The sequence below is a fragment of the Sus scrofa genome, chromosome 17 (assembly GCF_000003025.6).
Source record: "Sus scrofa isolate TJ Tabasco breed Duroc chromosome 17, Sscrofa11.1, whole genome shotgun sequence".
Lineage (NCBI taxonomy): Eukaryota > Metazoa > Chordata > Mammalia > Artiodactyla > Suidae > Sus > Sus scrofa.
In genome coordinates, this window is record NC_010459.5 from 54,964,235 (window position 1) to 54,983,080 (window position 18,846).

The following is an 18,846-nucleotide window of genomic DNA, read 5'->3' on the forward strand; positions in this document are numbered from 1 at the left end:
CTGGTTGAAGGGGAAGTGCCCTTCCCCAGCTAGCTTCCCTGCTTTCTCAGAAGACATTTTTTCTTTTTCTTTTTTCTTTTTTTTTTGTCTTTTTGCTATTTCTTGGGCCGCTCCCGCGGCATATGGAGGTTCCCAGGCTAGGGGTCGAATCGGAGCTGTAGCCACCGGCCTACGCCAGAGCCACAGCAACACAGGATCCGAGCCGCGTCTGCAACCTACACCACAGCTCACGGCAATGCCGGATCGTTAACCCACTGAGCAAGGGCAGGGACCGAACCCGCCACCTCATGGTTCCTAGTTGGATTTGTTAACCACTGCACCACGACGGGAACTCCCTTTCTCAGAAGACATAAGGAAAGCATTACTTGTTCATTTGCTCATCAAAAACGCATCGAGTGCCTCCTATGACCTGTGGTGTGTACTCAGTGCTGGAGTTAGAAGTCCTCACAGAGAGAGAAACTGTACAAATAGTTACACAGAGGAATGCAAAATTTCAGCCATGCGGAGTTCCCGTTGGGGCGCAGAGGTTAACGAATCCGACTAGGAACCATGAGGTTGCGGGTTCAATCCCTGGCCTTGCTCAGTGGGTTAAGGATCTGGTGTTGCCGTGAGCTGTGGTGTAGGTCGCAGACGCGGCTTGGATCCCGTGTTGCTGTGGCTGTGGTGTAGGCTGGTGGCTACAGCTCCTATTCAACCCTTAGCCTGGGAACCTCAATATGCCGTGGGAGTGGTCCTAGAAATGGCAAAAAGACAAAAAAAAAAAAAAAAATCAGCAATACTAAGTGCCACGGGGTGGGATGGAGGGAAGGATTTGGTGCTAAAAAAAAAAAAAAAAAAAAGGCTAAATAGGAATTCGCTCCATCGTGACAATCAGGAAAGGCTTGACAGAGAAAAGGATACCATGCCATGACCTGAAGGGTGACCAGAAATTAACTGGAGAAGGAGGAAGAGCACCCAGGGACAGCATGCTCTCAGAGCCCTTGGCAAGCATCAGAGGGATGTGACCGGGGCAGGAAGAGCAGGGGTAGCCAGGCTTGGGTCCCAACATCAACGTCCCTTCTGTGTTCCTGGGAGAATCCCCGTGGGCCCAGGGGTCCACTCTAGGTCAAGAACCTGGGGAGGTTGGGGCTGGGCTCCGATGCCTCTCTCAGAAGGTGTTCTCCTTGTCTTATGTAAATCATCAATCCCTCCAATGTCATTACAGGAGATGCTCCATGGCTTCACGACCCCACGCTGTTTTGATTTAAATTCTGTTGCTTTGCTTTCTACACTTTAGATGCTCTGTTATCATGCCGGCCCCTTATACATGCTCAGCTGACTCAGCCAACGCCACTCAGGAGTTACAGAAAACGGACTGGTTCTGGAGTTCTAGAATTCTCCCAGCACGGGTGCAGCTTTCTTAATCCATCACACCCCTCTGGGTTGGCCGGCTTTGCTCTTCCTTTTGTTCTCCTCAGACTCTTCTCTCTCTCAGTCCCTCAAAGAGGGGACAAAGGTCCCAGAGGCCAAGGCACAGAGATTTCCAGCATTTAACTCTGATTTAATAATAACAATAAAAGGTACCAGTGCCAGGCACTGCTCTAAGCAATTGAATATTCCAACAATAGCCCTATGAAGAGGGAACTAATTATGTCCATTTTATTGTTAGGGAAATTCTGGCCCCAGGTGGTGAAATAATTTACCTGTGATTGGCTGCACTAAGAAGGGGACAGAATTGACGTCACAATCCAGGGAGTCTGCTACTCAAACCCAGACTCTCAGAGCTACTCTATACTGCTTCCAACAAACAGAGGTACCCCCACTCCGTGTGCGCATCAGGAGATAGAACCGCCTACGCCATGCGAGTCCAACCACAGCAACCTTAACTCCAAGTGGGGGGAGAGCTGAAAGTGATACACCCCTTGTTTTCTGGGGGGGGCGTTATGAAACATTTTTAGATATTGATATTGCCTATGACTCTATGAAGGGCCACAGTACATAAACGGATAAACAGAACATCTGTGGTACTAAAATTCCATGGGGAAAAGGGCAACTAGGGAGAAAACATCTAAAGATGCTTCCCGGTGGGGAATGACAGGGAGAACAAGGTTAAGAAAGGCATCCAGGAGTTCCCACTGTGGCGCAGCGGAAACGAATCCAACTAGGAACCCTGAGGTTGCGGGTTCGATCCCTGGCCTCGCTCAGGGGGTTGAGGTTCTGGCGTTGACGTGAGCTGTGGTGTAGGTTGCAGACGCCGGCTTGGATCTGGCATTGCTGTGGTTCTGGCGTAGGCTGGCGGCTACAGCTCTGATTCGACCCCTAGCCTGGGAACCTCCATATGCCGTGGATGCGGCCCCCAAAAGGACAAAAAATACAATAAAATAAAATTAAATTAAAAAAAAAAGAAAAAGAAGAAGAAATGCATCCATACTGATCAGTTTCTTTGGGAAATAGCCAAGTCCCTTTGCCCTGGAAAGATACCCCGAGATCCTTGAGAAACAGAACAAGGTCACAACTCCATCAGATGAATAGTGATGTAACACTAATACATTTGTGTAACTGTTGAAAAATGCTTCTCCCTGGCCAGACCATGCGCTCTGTGACGGTAAGAGCTGTTATGTCTTGGTTACCACTATATTCCTACCTCCCACCAGACCCAGGGTCAGGCACAAAAGAGGCATTAAACAAATAACAAATCAATGCTGTGGAAGGGACCCCAGGGAGATCCCCACACAGCATCCTGCCGGGTCAGGCTTCCTCCACCTCCACCGCCCCACCCCCACCCCCGCCCCGCCTTGCTGGGCTGTGGAGTGGTTGTCGCCATGCGTCATCTCTCGCCCTGCCCACTCATCTCCTCACTTTCCAAAGAAGGGCCCCAAAGGGTGTTCTGCCAGCATCAACTGTCTGCATTGTGGAGGAGACTACAAAAGTTTTGTGTTTTTTTGGAGACCATCTCCTGAGCAGGGTTGCCGGGTTTAGCAAATAACCGTGAGACTAGAGCACATCCTATTCAATCTGAATTTCCGATCAACAAAGAATAATTTTTTTTTGCACATCTATGTCCCAAATATTGCCTGCGACATACTTACATTTATACTAAAAAGTTACCTGCTGTTTATCTGAGATTTGAATTTAAATGGCTACCTGTTATGTATCTGGCAACCCTCCCCATGAAATCCCAGTGTGTTGGCTCTGGAAACTGCAGATGGGATGACCTTACCTTCTTCCCCCAATAACTTTCCATCTCGTTTGCACATTTGGGAGAGGGGAGGCATTAGTAAGACGCACTATGTTGTACCAAGAACCAAAAAAGCAATGAATGTGTCGCAGAAGCTTGTGAATCACACAAGGCAGCTGCTCATAGCCTAGCTGCCTTCCACAGAGGGTTGGCATGGTGCGAACCTGAGTGGGGAGAGGAACATTTCTGGGCATGGCACAGACATCCTAAAACAATGTCCTGCCTTGTGTGCCCGGGGACATGTCCAGCATGTTGGAGGATGTGTGAAAAACTTTTATTCTGAGGCATCGCAGGTGATTAAGCCAAGGGGGGAAAAAAAAAGGATTCAGAGTCCGCAAAGAAATACTGACCCCCTCATTATCAATAAAAATGAACTTCTTAATTCCAGGCTTCTCCAGTCTTATAAACTAAGGATGTTCTTTTTATAGGAAGTAAAATTGACACGGAGAGAAGTGAACCTAGGTGTTAATCAGGATGGGAGTGAAGCAGTATTTTTTTTTTTTTTTTTTTTTTTTAGAGCAAAACTAGAAGATAATGTTTCCTCCGTGAGTTTGCTCAGATGTCGTCTTCTCTGTCCTGGGCTACGCTGCAGTCAAGGCAGATGAGCACCCCCCCTCCCACAGTCATGCGACAAGCATCACTGGAAGAATCTGGCTGGTCCGTTTTAAGGGTCCTCTTTTCCTATCTTTTTGGATGACAGAACAATCCATTGAGGAAAAAGAAAAACACTGCCCTAGGCAGGAAGGGAAAAGCCAACGAGATCTCCCAAATGTCCATATAAATGAGAATTAAGAACATCTGGGAATCATCCCCTTACTTTGACGTTAAAAAAAAAAAAAAAAGCAAAGACCAAATGTAACTCAAGGCAAAACCTTAGGTCTGTTTTTCTGAATCCCAGAAAGGGTCACTTCTTTTACATCTTCCCAGGAGTTCTAGAATCCTCTCTTACCCCACAATGCTACTCAGAGGCAGGATGTGAGACCAATGATTCAATGCGGGGAAGTCCCGGGAATACTGAACTTGGATGCTCCACCGTGGGAGGGGACGGGATTCTGGAGACAGGGAAACTTTGTGGGGCATAAAACCAATGTCCTTTTGCAGATCTGACAGGGGAAAAGTCATACATGCCTTCAACTTCCAAGGCCCCCGACGCACAGAATCTCCACGTGGGAATTCAGCTAGATTCCTTCGTACCAGACCGATGACACGTCTCACTAGCAGTTACCAAACTGTCTCCCAGGTATAACAGTACCTCTTTCTAATGTTCCCGCCCCCACTGCAGGATCTCTCCTCCACCCGCTTTTCTCTTTATAGAACCAAAAATCCCTGTATGGAGATTGAAAGGTGGCTTCATAACATTGTTTGTTTATGCAAATTTCGATTCGGCCAAGAGAGATTTCTGTGGTGCTTTCATTTGCATACATAATCCTGGGACTATAACATCCAGCTGGGGAAGTTCTTTTTTAATAAGTTCTTTCAACTTAGTGGAGAATGGTGGCTATGGTCAACAAGTTTAGACGCATGCTGGTTCAGTGCAGGGGTCCTTTTAAATGATGGTTTCAGACAAACACTGGCGTTTTCTTAGAGAAAGAAGAGCGAACTCTCCCAAACTGACCACTCTTAATATGTTTACTCCCCAAGAACACGGAGATAGAACTTGCTCTGCCTTCATTCATTGTTTTTTTTTCCCTCTCTCTGGGCTTCCATTTGGATTCAGTATAAGCTTAGTTAATACAGGGAAGAGATGGAACAGACCGCAGAAAGATAAAACTATTATCTTGAGGTTAGAAGAGTATTTCCCAAACTGTAGAAAGCATACCACTGGTGGAATCAGAGATGGTTTTTGGTGGTGCCGAGAGGGGATGTTAAATCACATTAAAGGCATGAAAATAATACTTTTCCTTTTTCAATTCTCATCCTTATAAAACCATTTGGGAGAAAACTCTCTGTCTGGGGCTGGTAGAGAAATCTTTAACGTTTCTCTACCAGTGGCTAGCTGCCTTTTCATAAAGCTGGAAAGGGCAATAGTTTCAGAGCTTAACACAAACGAGGTAGCTAGAAAGCAGTGTCTTTTTTTCATTACCCACGTAATGGTAGCTTCCTCTTATGAAAAGCAATTCTGGTTTTCCAAGTGTGATGTAACATAAGGGTCTTTTTTTTTTTCTTTAAAGACACCTTGAAATGGGAAGTGAGTCGATTTCAACATGCACATCTCAAGTCAGCAGCATATCTGCCAAAAATGATGTAAGTGGTATGCACGTTTCAACAACTGGGAAACACTGGGTTAGAAGAGTCAGTTTAGAACCCTGGTCCACACTCAGAAAGTAGTCTGAGATGTTTGCAAGTAGGAGATGTTTACAACTTCACACATCACTGAAATTTGATTCATATAACATTTAATTCCCCTCTAATAATCCCAACCATCCACCCCTCAGTCTCCACTGAAGTGGAGCTGGGTGGATATGCAGGATGGACATGTGTGTCACGTGCTGAAGACCAGGGTTCTTTTTTAGCTCCGAGTTTACCAAGATACAGACCTTATGCCTAAAGACTTTTCTAAAGGCAAGTCCTAGCCTGGGGCTATGCAGGTGCTTTTTCTTGGCGCCTTTAGCCTGGATCTCGGATGTCTTCTGCCCCGCTGGTCCATCACAGACATTTTCTGCTTTGGATGCCTTTTGGGCAATAGTGGTCACAGCTTAGAACTTCGTTTTTAAACAAAATCCATTTTTTCTGCCCTTTGTAAGTGCTATAAAACACTTTGACAATTAGCTGCTGGTACATCAGCCCCCTCTCCCAAACACGAGACATCCCGTGAATGCTTATTTTTTCAAATTCTCAAAGATGATTTGTCAAAGAGCATATTCACAACGTATTTCAGATACACACTGATTTGGAACATAGTAACCTGTTTAAATGACCCAGATTCATGCAACTTCGCTTAAGAAAGACCTAGATACTTAGGCTTTGTCTATAGGGGATAAAATATTCAGGAGCAAAATTTTTGAATAAAAAATAAAAAAGATGATGCAGACACAATCTGATAGTTTTAAATATCTAAATGCTATTGTCACACACACACACACACACACAAAACACCTGAAGAAAAGAAAATTTTTTTTTTTTTTGGATCCTAGAGTCAAGATATATGAGTCAAGATACACACACACACACACACACACACACACACACACACGCTGCCGCTGCAGGGCTTTCATTCTCAGGCTGATCTCTTCTTTTTCAGTATTAGAAACTTCAGGGAAGCAGTGTCACCCACAAAAATTTCCATGGATTTTTAGATGAGCAGATCTTCCAGGTGAAAGATGTTTCTAGTGTGAGCCAGTCCACTGAGCCAAAGTGGTGGGGAGATTGGAACTAAAATAGCCCAGCTACAACCATCCAGAATTGTTGACTCAAGTTACAAATGTCAGGGGATTTTTTGGGGCGGGGGGGTAGAGTATTCTAAACATAGCCCAGGTCTGGGAGTTCCCGGAGTGGCTCAGCAGTAGCCAACCGGACTGGTGTCCATGAAGGCGTGAGTTCAGTCCCCAGCCTTGCTCAGTGGGTTGGGGATCCAGTGTTGCCGTGACCTGCGGTGTGGATCATGGATGTGGCTCGGATCCTGCATTGCTGTGGCTGTGGGGTGGGCCGGTGGCTGCAGCTCCAATTTGACCCCTGGCCTGGGAGCTTTCATGGGCCATGGGTGTGGCACTAAAAAAAAAAAAAAAGCCCAAGGCCAAATGAGAATATGGACAAAAGTGTGGATGTTTCAAAAACATGAATCCAAGAAGGCAAATATGAGAGCCAGGTTGACAGAAGGAGGTGGGTGTAGGTATGTGGGTGTCACAAACAGCCCCCATTCACAAAACTCTTTGGCGATCCAGCTCCATGAGCAGGGACCCCACAGCTCAGCGGGCAAGGCCATGAGATTTTATCACTAGCGGCATTCAGCTGGGACCTCACGGTGGGTGGGGGAAGAGTCTTGGTGTGCGAGCCGCAGAAGAGTGAAGGCATCGGGTCACCAGGGAAGCCACACAACACACCCACATACCCCCCCTGTGGACAGCCTATGGTGCTGACCTTGTGACTCCAAACAATGCAAGACATAGAACACAAATGGAAACATGTGAAACCAATCATTCATTGAACTTGACCCTAGCTGCCGTGCAGCAAGGACATAATTTCATAGGGAAATGCATGAAGACGCCTCAGCTATATCTTTTCCCCTCCCATGTGGAAGAAGAAAATTTCAGAGAGGCCAATCAATACAATACAAATATAACCTAGTGCTCCGTCTGTCCTGCGGGGCTCAGGGAAATAGGGATTGCCTGTGTTTGGATAGAGCTCTGTGGTTTCCCAGGCATTATCGCTGGGGTTGGGAAGGTCGAATTTTTATTGTCCCGCCTTTACAGATGTGAAAATTTGGGTTCTTAGAGGTTAGGATGACACAGCTATCAGGTAGCAGGGACACAGGTCTTCTGGGACAGATTCTAGGGTCCTTTTCATCGCTTAGCCCCTTCAAATATGGGGGTCCTTCAAATAGGGGGACCATGCTGGTCAAGATATTTGTTTGGTCTCAGTGTCTTTCAGCACGTTCGGTCATCAAAAGAAGGGCACGAGACACGTATCTGTCACCAGGTTAAACTTTCCTCATCATTCCTGTGAAATTTAAACCATGTGTTCTTCTAGAGATAACTGGTTCTGTCAAGTGGAAAGGGAAAACCTCTCTAGAAAGCAGTCATTCCAAACAAAATTTATTTTGAGGGGAACTGGCTGAGTTTCTAGGCTGACAGTGGAAAAGTGCACATTCTCTGGGGCCTCCTAACTCCTCTGCACGTTCCTTCACTTGGCAAGTGTTGACTGGCGACCGTTTCATGTCACCACACAATTGCTGTTGCACTGGAGATAGATTTTTTTCAAACTTCACGAAAAACAAAGCAAGACATAGGTTTTTTTTTTGTTTTTTTTTTTGTTTTTTTTTTTTTTGGCTGCATCCAGGGCCTGTGGAAGTTCCTTGGGCTAGGGCTCAAACCCATGCCACAGCAGTGACCCAAGCCTCTGCAGTGACAACGTCAGATCCTTAACCCACTGCACCACGAGGGAACTCTAAGACCTATTTTCAAAAAACCAAAGGTCTAGCAGCTGATCTCTACTTTTTTTTTTTTTTTTTCCTGTCTTGGCTGCCCCGTAGCATATGGAGTTCCCAGGCCAGGGATCAGATCTGAGCCTCGACTGTGACCTATGAAGTCGGTGCAAGGCTGGATCCTTAACCCACGAGGCTTAGCCGGGGATCGAACTTGCATCCCATTGCTCCAGAAAGGCCGCCAGCCACCGAGCTCACTGCACCGCAGTGGGAACTCCACATCTACTTTAAATTGAGTCTCACCACCTTCTCATTTCCAGTGGCTAGTTTTTATTATATTCCCTGGATCTCTCTACACAGAATTAAAAAGACTAAAATGATGTATAATTATTAACATTCTGTTCTTATTCTAGATAAAAAATTTGGTTTTGGTGACATTATTTCGCCAGAATTGGTACATATTTCAAGCCTCCCATCAAAATTTTCATTAAAATACTATTAACGTAACTGGAACATTTTAAAGACAATTTAACAGCACTATTAAATTGCTAAATATGCATATATGTGTACAGATATGCACGCACACCTAAAATTCAAAAACCAAAGAGACATACATAAATCCAAACCCAATTCTATGCGCAAACACAATTCAAACTACCTACCGTGTCTTCCAGATCTTTTTTTGTTTCAGCTTTGTTAGGCGAAACCTTAAAAGTTTGGGGGGGAAAAAAGTGTTAAAAACCACATCTCATTAGGATGATTTTATTTCATAAATACATCATTTTAAAGGCTGGTCCAGTCACTCTACTAAGAAATGTAATGAAAAGTCCATTTAGGTTAGTGCAAGCCCATAGACTTCTGGGTAATACTTAAGTATTCATAAGTTAACAAAATTAAGATGCTATAATGAAATGCATCAGATCTTAGACATTCACCAAGAGCTTGAGCACCTTCAGAGCTGCCTCCTAGAAGGCCACAGAGTTTCCAACAATTTTCTCACTAATCCAAATAGACGTCCGACCCTTTGGCGTTTGTGGCACATTCTGCTTTTTCTGTCTTAGCTTTTGACGTTGTCTTGGTCTTTGGAAATAGCCCAAACACTTGGAGCTGTCTGCTTAATTATGCATGCACCCATTCAGCCCTTTCTGATGTGTCAGGCACGTGCCAAGCCGTGGGCTCTGAACAGTCAGAGATGAGCAAGCAAGGCAAGAAGACATGAGTGCTGGCCGCCACCCAATCAAAAAGGAAGCTTTGGCTCCAACAGGACAGAAAGGGAGCTCTACCGCTGTATGTGCTGTTTGAGTGGCAAAAATGCTCTGACGGGTCAGCAACGCCAGGAAGTCTTTTCAATCATTTTCATGATCAACGGCCATAGGACATCCTATTGCTGTAGAGTTCCATCACCACGCAGCTCCTGGCAAAGACTCTGGGCACCTGGGGTCCGTAGCTCAGTTCCCAGGACTAAAGACTCCCTAGTGGAACGCCAGTTCCCTTCCAAAGCACATCTTGCCCCTGTTCTGGAAGGTCCCAGCTGCATCATGATGTTATCCCACTTAGAACAGTAACATTCAAGCAGCCATGGTTCTTAGAACTAACAAAACATCTGAACAACAGCCACCGAAGAGTGAGGAAGAGAACAGAAGAGGAGATGAGACTACTTACCAGAGTTTTAAAGAAGCTCATGATGGAGTTATTATTCTCTGTCGGGGGCTCCTCCTTTGCAATCTCCAGCTCTGCAGGGTCCCTGGGGACAGAGCAGCTCTCAGCTGGGATTTCCTGTCCTGCGTTTCCCTTGCCGTCCACTAGGTCCTAGGAGCAAGACGGAGTTTTCACAGTTGCAACGTGTTGAATGTAGACTCTCAAAGTCATATTTTTGCTTCGTGCCCCTTTCTCCTCTACCCCCTCATTCCAGCCATACTTTTCTGCCCACGGGTGTGCAGAACAATCAGGAGCTTATGAGAGGCGCTCTTCCTTCCCCTCCCCCTCTTTCTAACACATTTAGCCTGTGCAGTTGGAGGGACGTTTTGTTGGGAGCCAGAGGCTAACCAACACAGCAGTGCACGCTGAATTCCAAACAAAACCCCCTTTCTCCCGATGCTGCAAAGAGGTTGTGCATGATGCCAGTATTTTGTGGTTTTCCAGTCTAATCTTTGGTATATCAGCCCCAGAGGTATCTCCATTTGACTTCCTACCATCCCCACAGGGGTGAATCGTATCAGCGCATAAAAAATGACGGATGTTTTCAAATAATAATTCCACTTTCAGGATCTGGGAGTTTATCGGTGCAAAGGGGATGTGACATGGGGACCAGTTTTCTTCTTCGGCTCATCCAGGACGGTAGGATGCATTTGAGTGTCCTTGTTTCATCTCCACTCCCATGACCCTGGGCCAAGCCAGGGTACCTCAAATCCAGCCATCCTTCAGGCTTGGGTTTGAGCTGACTTCCTCCACGGAAGTCTTTCTGGGTCACAGCACCCGGAGAACCTATTCCCTCCTCTGAGCTTCCAGACCACCTCCTGCACACTCACTCATTAGGGTGCATGCGTTACCCTAAGGCCAGTGATGGGGCCAGAAGCGTCTGCGTTAAAAATGAGGCTTTGGTAGAACAGAGATAAAAATATATAAACACTTTCTGGTAACTATTTTAAAAGGTAATAGTTAATGCCTGTATTTCACAGGGTTCTCTCTGCCCTTTAACAAATGCTTCTTGTGAAATTCGTATAAAGAGCTAGAACTTCATAAAACCCAAAGCAAATAAAAGCCATGGCTTCACCAAGCCTCTCTCTGCTCGTCCGGTTAATTCTGGGCAAAACGTGTTTTACCTGGGAAGAGACACACTTCGAAACAGATTCTAATATAACTTATTGTTCACACTAGAAGTCTGTGGAGTTCCCACTGTGGTTCAGAGGTAATGTACCCGACTAGTATCCATGAGGATGCGGGTTTGATCCCTGGCCTCATTGCTAAGGATGGATTACGGGGTTAAGGATGGGTTAGGTATCAGTGAGTTAAGGATCTGGCGTTGCTGTGAGCTATGGTGTCGGTCACAGATGTGGCTCAGACCCCAAGTTGCCATGGCTGTGGTGTAGGCTGGCAGCTGCAGCTCCAATTCGACCCCTAGCCTGGGAACTTCCATATGGCACGGGTGTGGCCATAAAAAGCCAAAAAGAAAAAAAGAAAAAAAAAGAAGACGTCCGCTATGAGTTGACCTATTTATTTTTTTTTATTTTTTTATTATTATTATTATTTTTTTGTCTTTTGTCTTTTTTGTCTTTTGTTGTTGTTGTTGTTGCTATTTATTGGGCTGCTCCCGCGGCATATGGAGGTTCCCAGGCTAGGGGTTGAATCGGAGCTATAGCCACTGGCCTACGCCAGAGCCACAGCAACGCAGGATCCGAGCCACGTCTGCAACCTACACCACAGCTCACGGCAACGCCGGATCGTTAACCCACTGAGCAAGAGCAGGGACCGAACCCGCAACCTCATGGTTCCTAGTGAGTTGACCTATTTATAACTCCCAGATATAATCCAGATCTGGGTTGTTGAGGACGTTGATGAGGATGGTTGAACATCATCTTTGTGGCACACGAGCGCAGTGCACCTACAGGGGTGGTGATTTTGCTTTAGATGCTGAGCACACACACACACACACACACACACGAGGTGGGGAGGGATGGGGTGGTGGAGAGCATGAAAAAAATGTAGAGAAGGATGAGATGAGAAGGGCTTAGGGGGTTGTTTATGCAGTGTGACTGAGACACAGGGGACATGAGAGGCGCGACGGGCAGAAAAAACCGACGGCGCCCGCCGCGGTTTCAGCATCCTCTCTATCTGCCGAGTTCCAGCTTAAAAAGCAGACAAGGGGCGAGGCAGGGCAAAGCGCCCCCCACGGCAGCAGAGGCCCCGGAGCGTTCCGTTAGGGAACTGCCAGGTGGAGACGTCCCCCGCTAGACCAGCAGAGACCTCACTGGAGTGTCGGCGACAGAAAAGATCCAGACAGTAGGGGGGCCAGTGTCACCAGCGTGTTTTCCTCAGTCCCTCCTCCCTGCATCACCCACCTGCGGGAGGAGGAGGAGAGATGAAAGAGCAAAGCCTGCTCCCCCCAGACTGCGCGGACCTCAGCCTGTGGGCATGTCAGAGTCCGCTTCCAGAAGGAATGGGGACAAATGCTAAAAGGGATGTGAGACTGAAGTTTTTATTTATTTATTTACTTTTGTCTTTTTACCTTTTCTAGGGTGGCTCCCGCGGCATATGGAGGTTCCCAGGCTAGGGGTCCAATCAGAGCTGTAGCCACTGGTCTACACCAGAGCCGCAGCAACACTGGATCGGAGCCGTGTCTGCGACCTACACCACAGCTCATAGCAACGCTGGATCCTCAACCCACTGAGCAAGGCCAGGGATCAAACCCGCAACCTCATGGTTCCTAGTCGGATTCGTTAACCACTGCGCTACAACAGGAACTCCTGAAGTTTTTATTTTTTAAAAGAAACTTTCCATGTGTTTATCAACCATTTGTATATTTTCCTTGGAGAAATGTCTATTCAGTCTTTTGCCCATTTAATTGATTTATTTCTTTGTTTTTGCTTTTTAGGGCCACACCTGCTGCATATGGTAGTTCCCAGGCTAGGGGTCGAATTGGAGCTGCAGCTGCCGGCCTACACCACAGCCACAGCAACATGGGATTCGAGCCACGTCTGTGACCTACACCACAGCTCACGGCAATGCCGGATGCTTAACCCATTGAGTGGGGTCAGGGATCGAAGCCTCATTCTCACGGGTACTAGTTGGGTTCATTACCGCTGAGACTGAAGTTTTTAAACTGGACTGAGCTGGACTTTCGAATCACTTTTTCTAGGCTTGGGATCTGCCTATGACACCATGAAGGATCAGGGCGGGAGCTACTGATCAACTGCCTCCCAAGTGCCTTACACCGATCGAGGCACTGGGACCAGAGAGCCAAGTAAGACAGAGACAGTCCCTGTCCTTGGGGAGCTGCATTCCTGAAGGGGAGAAAAAGAAAACTAACAAAAATTCAGAGAAGCCAATAAAGGTGAATGACTCGGGCGGTGAAGACTGCAAGGGAGAAAACGAAGACCAGGGGAACGGATGGTGACCAGGAGGCTGATCCTTCTGAAAGCTGGTGGTGTCCTCCAAAATGAGTGCATGGAGCGGGGGAGGCATCTATTCTGGGGGGACCCTGACTCTCCAGGCTCACCACCCTCGGGCTCCCCAGTGCTCATTACAGTGAAGGGAATGGTCTGTGGTCTCCCCCAGCTTCCAGACTGGGAACTTCCCATGGGGAGCCAGGGGCATTGATTCCTCTCTGCGATCCCAGGGAACAAGCTTGAACTTCCTGGAGATAAAATGGACCCCAGGGAAGTCAACTGAAGAGGAGACGAATTGGTAGAACACAGGGCAGTGCCCACGGGTCCAGCTGCCATCAGGGAGACTCTGCCATGAGGAGCTTGCTCTCCTGAGCAAGGCAGAGAACCAGCCCTTCCTCCCCCAAGACAGAGAACCCGGGCAGGAGAAGTCACAGTGCAACACGACCCCAGGGACAGAGGAGCCCCCCAGCTATTTGCTTGGCTCTGTGGCATCTCGTCCAGGCACCTCCGAAGATGATGCCTCCCATCACCCTGACTCCTGGGGTGCAACAGTGTCTCAAGACTCGGACAGAAGCTCAGGGCAGGCGGGCCAGCTAGCTCAGTGCAGGGAGCTGGTTTGTGGGTCCAAGTGAGCGTTTATGGTCTTTCAAACTGAACCTGAGCTCTTTTCTCAAAATACGTTTTTCTTCTTAGAACTGGTTTTTAAAAAGAACATAAGGAGTTCTCCTTGAGGCTCAGAATGTTACGAACCCACATTGTTCCCATGAGGATGTGCGCTCTATCCCTAGCCTCACTCAGTGGGTTAAGGATTCCACGTTGCTGGGGCTGTGGTGTAGGCTGGCTTCTGCAGCTCTGATTTGACTCCTAGCGTGGGAAATTCCATATGCTGCAGGTTGGCCCTAAAAAGGAAGAAAAAGGAAGGAAAAAAAACCCACATAAGATTCTGCTTTCAGGAAGGAGGAGGAAATAGACTTTCCCTCACTCAGCCATGAAGCACCGTGGAAAATCCTGGACATTATGTAGAAAAAGGTCTCAGAGTGGTGGAGAGGAGAAGGCGGGCAGCTAGGGTCCTGAACAGCACCACGGGGGTGATTCCCTGGGTTTCTTTTTGCCACAGATGTCCTGGACTTGGAGTTGAGGAAGCCAGCAACCTGGAAACACAAATGGGCACTGACCAAAAAAAAAAAAAAAAAAAAAAAAAAAATCCTCTCAAAACAACTGCTAGAACCAAAGGGCTGGAAAAGGGCCAATTTAGCGTGACCGAAAATTTCTAGACACTAGCCAAACATCACAGAAATGCAAATAAAAAACATGAGATATCACCTCACACCTGTCAGAATGGCTGTTATCAAAAAGACAAGGAGTTCCCGCTGTGGCTCAGTGGTAACAAATCCAACTAGTATCCATGAGGACACAGGATTGATCCCTGGCCTCTCTCAGTGGGTTAAGGATCTGGTGTTGCCGTGAGCTGCAGCGTAGGCTGCAGACTTGGCTCAGGTCTGGCCTTGCTGTAACTGTGGTTGTAGGCCAGCAACTACAGCTCTGATTTGATCCCTAGCCTGGGAAATTCCATATACAGTGGATGTGCCTCTAAAAAGCTAAAAATAAAATAAAATAAATAATAAAAAACAGAAAAGAGATAACACATGTTTGCAAGGATATGGAGAAGAGAGCCCCTGAGCACTGCTGGTGGGAATGTAAATTGGTGCAGCCGCTATGGGGAACAGTATGGACGTTCCTCAAAAAATTAAAAATAAACCACACTATGATCCCACAATCCCCCTCATGGAGAAAGAAAATGAAAGAAGAATCTTGAAGAAATATCTAAAATCCCTTGTTCATCGCTGCATTATTCACAATAGCCAAGATATGGAAACAACTTAAGTCTGTCTGTCTACAGATAAATGGATAAAGAAGGCTTTATACAATGTATATTATTCAACCATGAAAAAGAAGATAACCCTGCCATTTGTGACATCATGAATGGTCCTTGGAGCATCCTGCTAAGGGATACATGTCAGAGAAAGACAAACATATGAGATCATTTACATACAGCCTTTTAAAGAGCTGAGGTCACAGAAGTAGAGAGTACAAAAGTGGCTGCGGGGTTGGAAGGTGAGGGAAATAGGAGATGTTGGTCAAAGGGTACACACTTCCGGCAATTAGATAAATAAGTTGTGGGGAATCTAACACACGGCATGGTGACTATAGTTCACAACACTGTATTGTACACTTGTAAGTTTCTGAGAGAGTAGGTCTTAAACGTCTTCATCCGAAGAGAGAAATGGAAATTATATGAGATGATGGAGTCGTTAACCAGCATACGATGGTAATCATTTTGCAGTATATATGTATCAAATCATCAAGTTGTACACTTTGAATTTACACAATATTGTATTTCAATTATAGCCCAATAAAGCTAGAAAAGAAACAATACCATTTATAATTGTACAAAAATGAAATACAAAACATGTATAGGACTTTTATGCAGAATACTATACAATACTGATGAAGGAATTAATGAAGAAATAAATAGGCATACAATGTTCATGGATTGGAAGACTCAACACAATATCGGTGTCAATCCTGGAGACGGGATTAAGGTGGGGGAATGGAAGGACTGGCGCTCACCTTCTCTCATAAAAACAACAGCATTACAACCAAATGCTGACAACCTTCAACTGAATGAACTGGAAACCTTCAAAAAGACGTCAATCCTCCCAAGTTTATGTATAGGTTTAATGCAATTCCATCAAAATCCCAGCAAGATGGTTCATAGAGATGGGTGAAATTATTCTAAAATGTATAAGCCAAAGGAATTAGAATATCTAAAACAAATTGGGGGGGGGGTGCTGCCCACTGCATGGGGACGTTCTGGGCCAGGGATCAAGCCTGAGCTTCAGCAGTGACCCAGGCCACTGAAGTGACAACAGCAGATCCTTAACCCACTGTGCCACATGAGAACTCCAATCGAAACAACTTTGAAAAGAAAGAACAAAGTAGAAGGAGGCAGGCTCCCTGATTTCAAGTCTTGTTGTTTAGCTATAGTGAGCAAGGCTGTGTGATATTTGTGGGTGAAAGCATAGACACATAGCTGAATGGGAGAGAATAGAAGACTCAGAATTAGACCCACACAACTTCACTCAACAGATTTTTGACAAAAGCACAAAGTAACTCAATAGAGGAAAGAGCATCTCTGGAAAAATCTGACATCCATGGGAGAAAAAAAAAGAACTTCGATCTAAGTCTTGCACCTTACACAAAAGTTAACTCAAGGAGTTCCTGTTGGGGCTTAGCAAAAATGAATTTGACTAGTATCAATGAAGATTTGGGTTTGATCACTGGCCTCACTCAGAGAGCTAATAAGGATCTGGCATTGCTGTGAGCTGTGGTGTAGGTCACAGATGCGGCTCTGATCCTGTGTTGCTGTGATTGTGGCTAGGGCAGCAGCTGCAGCTCCAATTTGACCCCTAGCCTGGGAACTTCAGGATGTGGCCTGAAAAAGCAAAAAAAAAAAAAAAAAAAGTTAACTCAAAACAGATCAAAGACTTAAATACAAAATGTAAAGTATAAAACTTTAAAAAAAATAAGAGAAAAATATCCGGGATCTATATGGCAAAGAGATCTTAGACATGACATCAAAAACATAATCCAGAAAAGGAAAATAATGATAAATTAGTCTTCATCCAAATTAAAAGATTTTGTTTTGAGAAAGATCCTGTTAAAAGAATGAAAAAAAAAAAAGCTAAAAAAGGGAAGAAAGTATTTACAAAGCACTTATCTGACAAAGGACTAGAATCTAGAATATATAAAGAACTCTCAAAGCTCAACAGGTAAAAAGTTTTTAAAAATTATAAAAACCCTCAAGCAATCCAACTGGAGAATGGCAAAGACATGAAGAGACATTTTACTGAGAGAAGCTAGATGGCAAATAAGCACATGAATGATGTCCAATTGCATTAACCATTAGGGAAATGCAAAGTAAAACCACAGTAAGATATGGCCAAACACCCATAAGAATGGGTAAAATAAAAATAGTGGCAGTTTCAAATGCTAGCAAGGGTGCAAAGAAACTAGATTAGTCATACTCTGCTGGTGGGAATGCAAAAATGGTACAGCCAATCTGGAAAAGTTTAGTAGTTTCTTGAACTAAATATGTAACTCCAATATAACTTAGCAATTGCACTTCCGTTTTTTGTTTTTTAAAGCTACACATTCATGTTTATAAAAATTTTATTTGCAATAGTCAACAACTGGAAACAACCAAATGTTTCTCAAAGGATGAATGTTTAAACTAAATGTGCTATATCCATCGCATGAAATACTATTCAGCAATAAAAAAGGAATGAGAGGAACAATATCTACTGATATACTTAAATACCCAGACAAGTTTCCAGAGAATTATGCTGAAGGAAAAAAGCACCTATACCATATGACTACATTTATATAACAGCTTTGAAATGACCTACCAATGGAAATGGAGAATAGAAGTCAGAAGTTAAGAAAGGGGTGAAGGTGGAAGGGAAATGGAGGTGCTGATAAAAGGGCCACCTGAGGTTGTGTCATCGTGGAAAGGCTCTGTATGAGATTGTCTCCATATCAGTCTCCTGGCTATGATGTTATACTGCAGTTTTGCAAGAAAAAGGGACTTCTTCATACTATTTCCTACAACTGCATGTGAATCTACAATAATTACAAGATTAAAAAGTTTATAAAAGCATTATATTTGTTTGTTTGTTTTTAGGGCCACACCTGTGGCATATGGAGGTTCCCAGGCTACAGCTCCTGGCCTATACCACAGCCACGGCAATGTGGGATCCAAGCCTAGTCTGCGACCTACGCCACAACTCATGGCAACGCCAGATCCTTAACCCACTGGTCGAGGCCAGGGATTGAACCTGCGTCCTCATGGATGCTAGTCAGATTTGTTTCCACTGAGCCACCATGGGAACGCCAAGATTATAAAAAAAGCATTATAAGAGCATTATAGGGTAGATCTTAAAAAAAAAAAAAAACAGTAAGAGTGAAGAACCATCAAAGTCTTTATAATTCTGGAATAGGTAAATAAAGCAGCATGTGGTATTAACATGTGAAATTTACCTAACACCATGTGATTGGATATTTTGTAGCCATAAAGCCTTGGAGGAATGTGTAATGAGAAGGGAAAATGGGCAAGATAATGATAAAAATGACCATTTATATGACAGGCCCAATGCTAAGCTAGTTAAGTAAATCTTGTTGAATTTTTAAAATGATCCCATGAAGTGTGTACTATTTATAATTTCTGTTTTTACCAATAAATGAATTGATGCATGAAAAGAATAAATAACTTGCCTTTGGTCACAGAATAAAACTGGGATTTGACCCCAGGCCCAAATGATTTCAGAGGCAAAAAATGTCTAAGCACCAGGCTGCACTGCCTCAATTATCTCCCTTTCTTCGGG

At 45.1% G+C, this 18,846-nt stretch overlaps 1 protein-coding gene across 18 annotated transcripts in view; it reads right to left on the reverse strand.

Moving 5' to 3' along the window:
• Positions 1–18,846, reverse strand: part of BCAS1 (breast carcinoma amplified sequence 1) — a 118,757-nt gene that overhangs the window by 43,521 nt on the left and 56,390 nt on the right. For 9 of the 18 annotated variants that reach the window (XM_021077191.1, XM_021077182.1, XM_021077180.1 and 6 more), the window contains exons 5-7: positions 9,960–10,106; positions 8,960–9,004; positions 5,755–5,889 (exon numbers count right to left, since the gene is read on the reverse strand). In XM_021077191.1, the coding sequence (XP_020932850.1) occupies positions 5,755–5,889; positions 8,960–9,004; positions 9,960–10,106 (327 nt within the window). The remainder of the gene's footprint in view (positions 1–5,754; positions 5,890–8,959; positions 9,005–9,959; positions 10,107–18,846) is intronic. The other 9 variants (XM_021077188.1, XM_021077183.1, XM_021077192.1 and 6 more) reach the window with 2 other exon arrangements.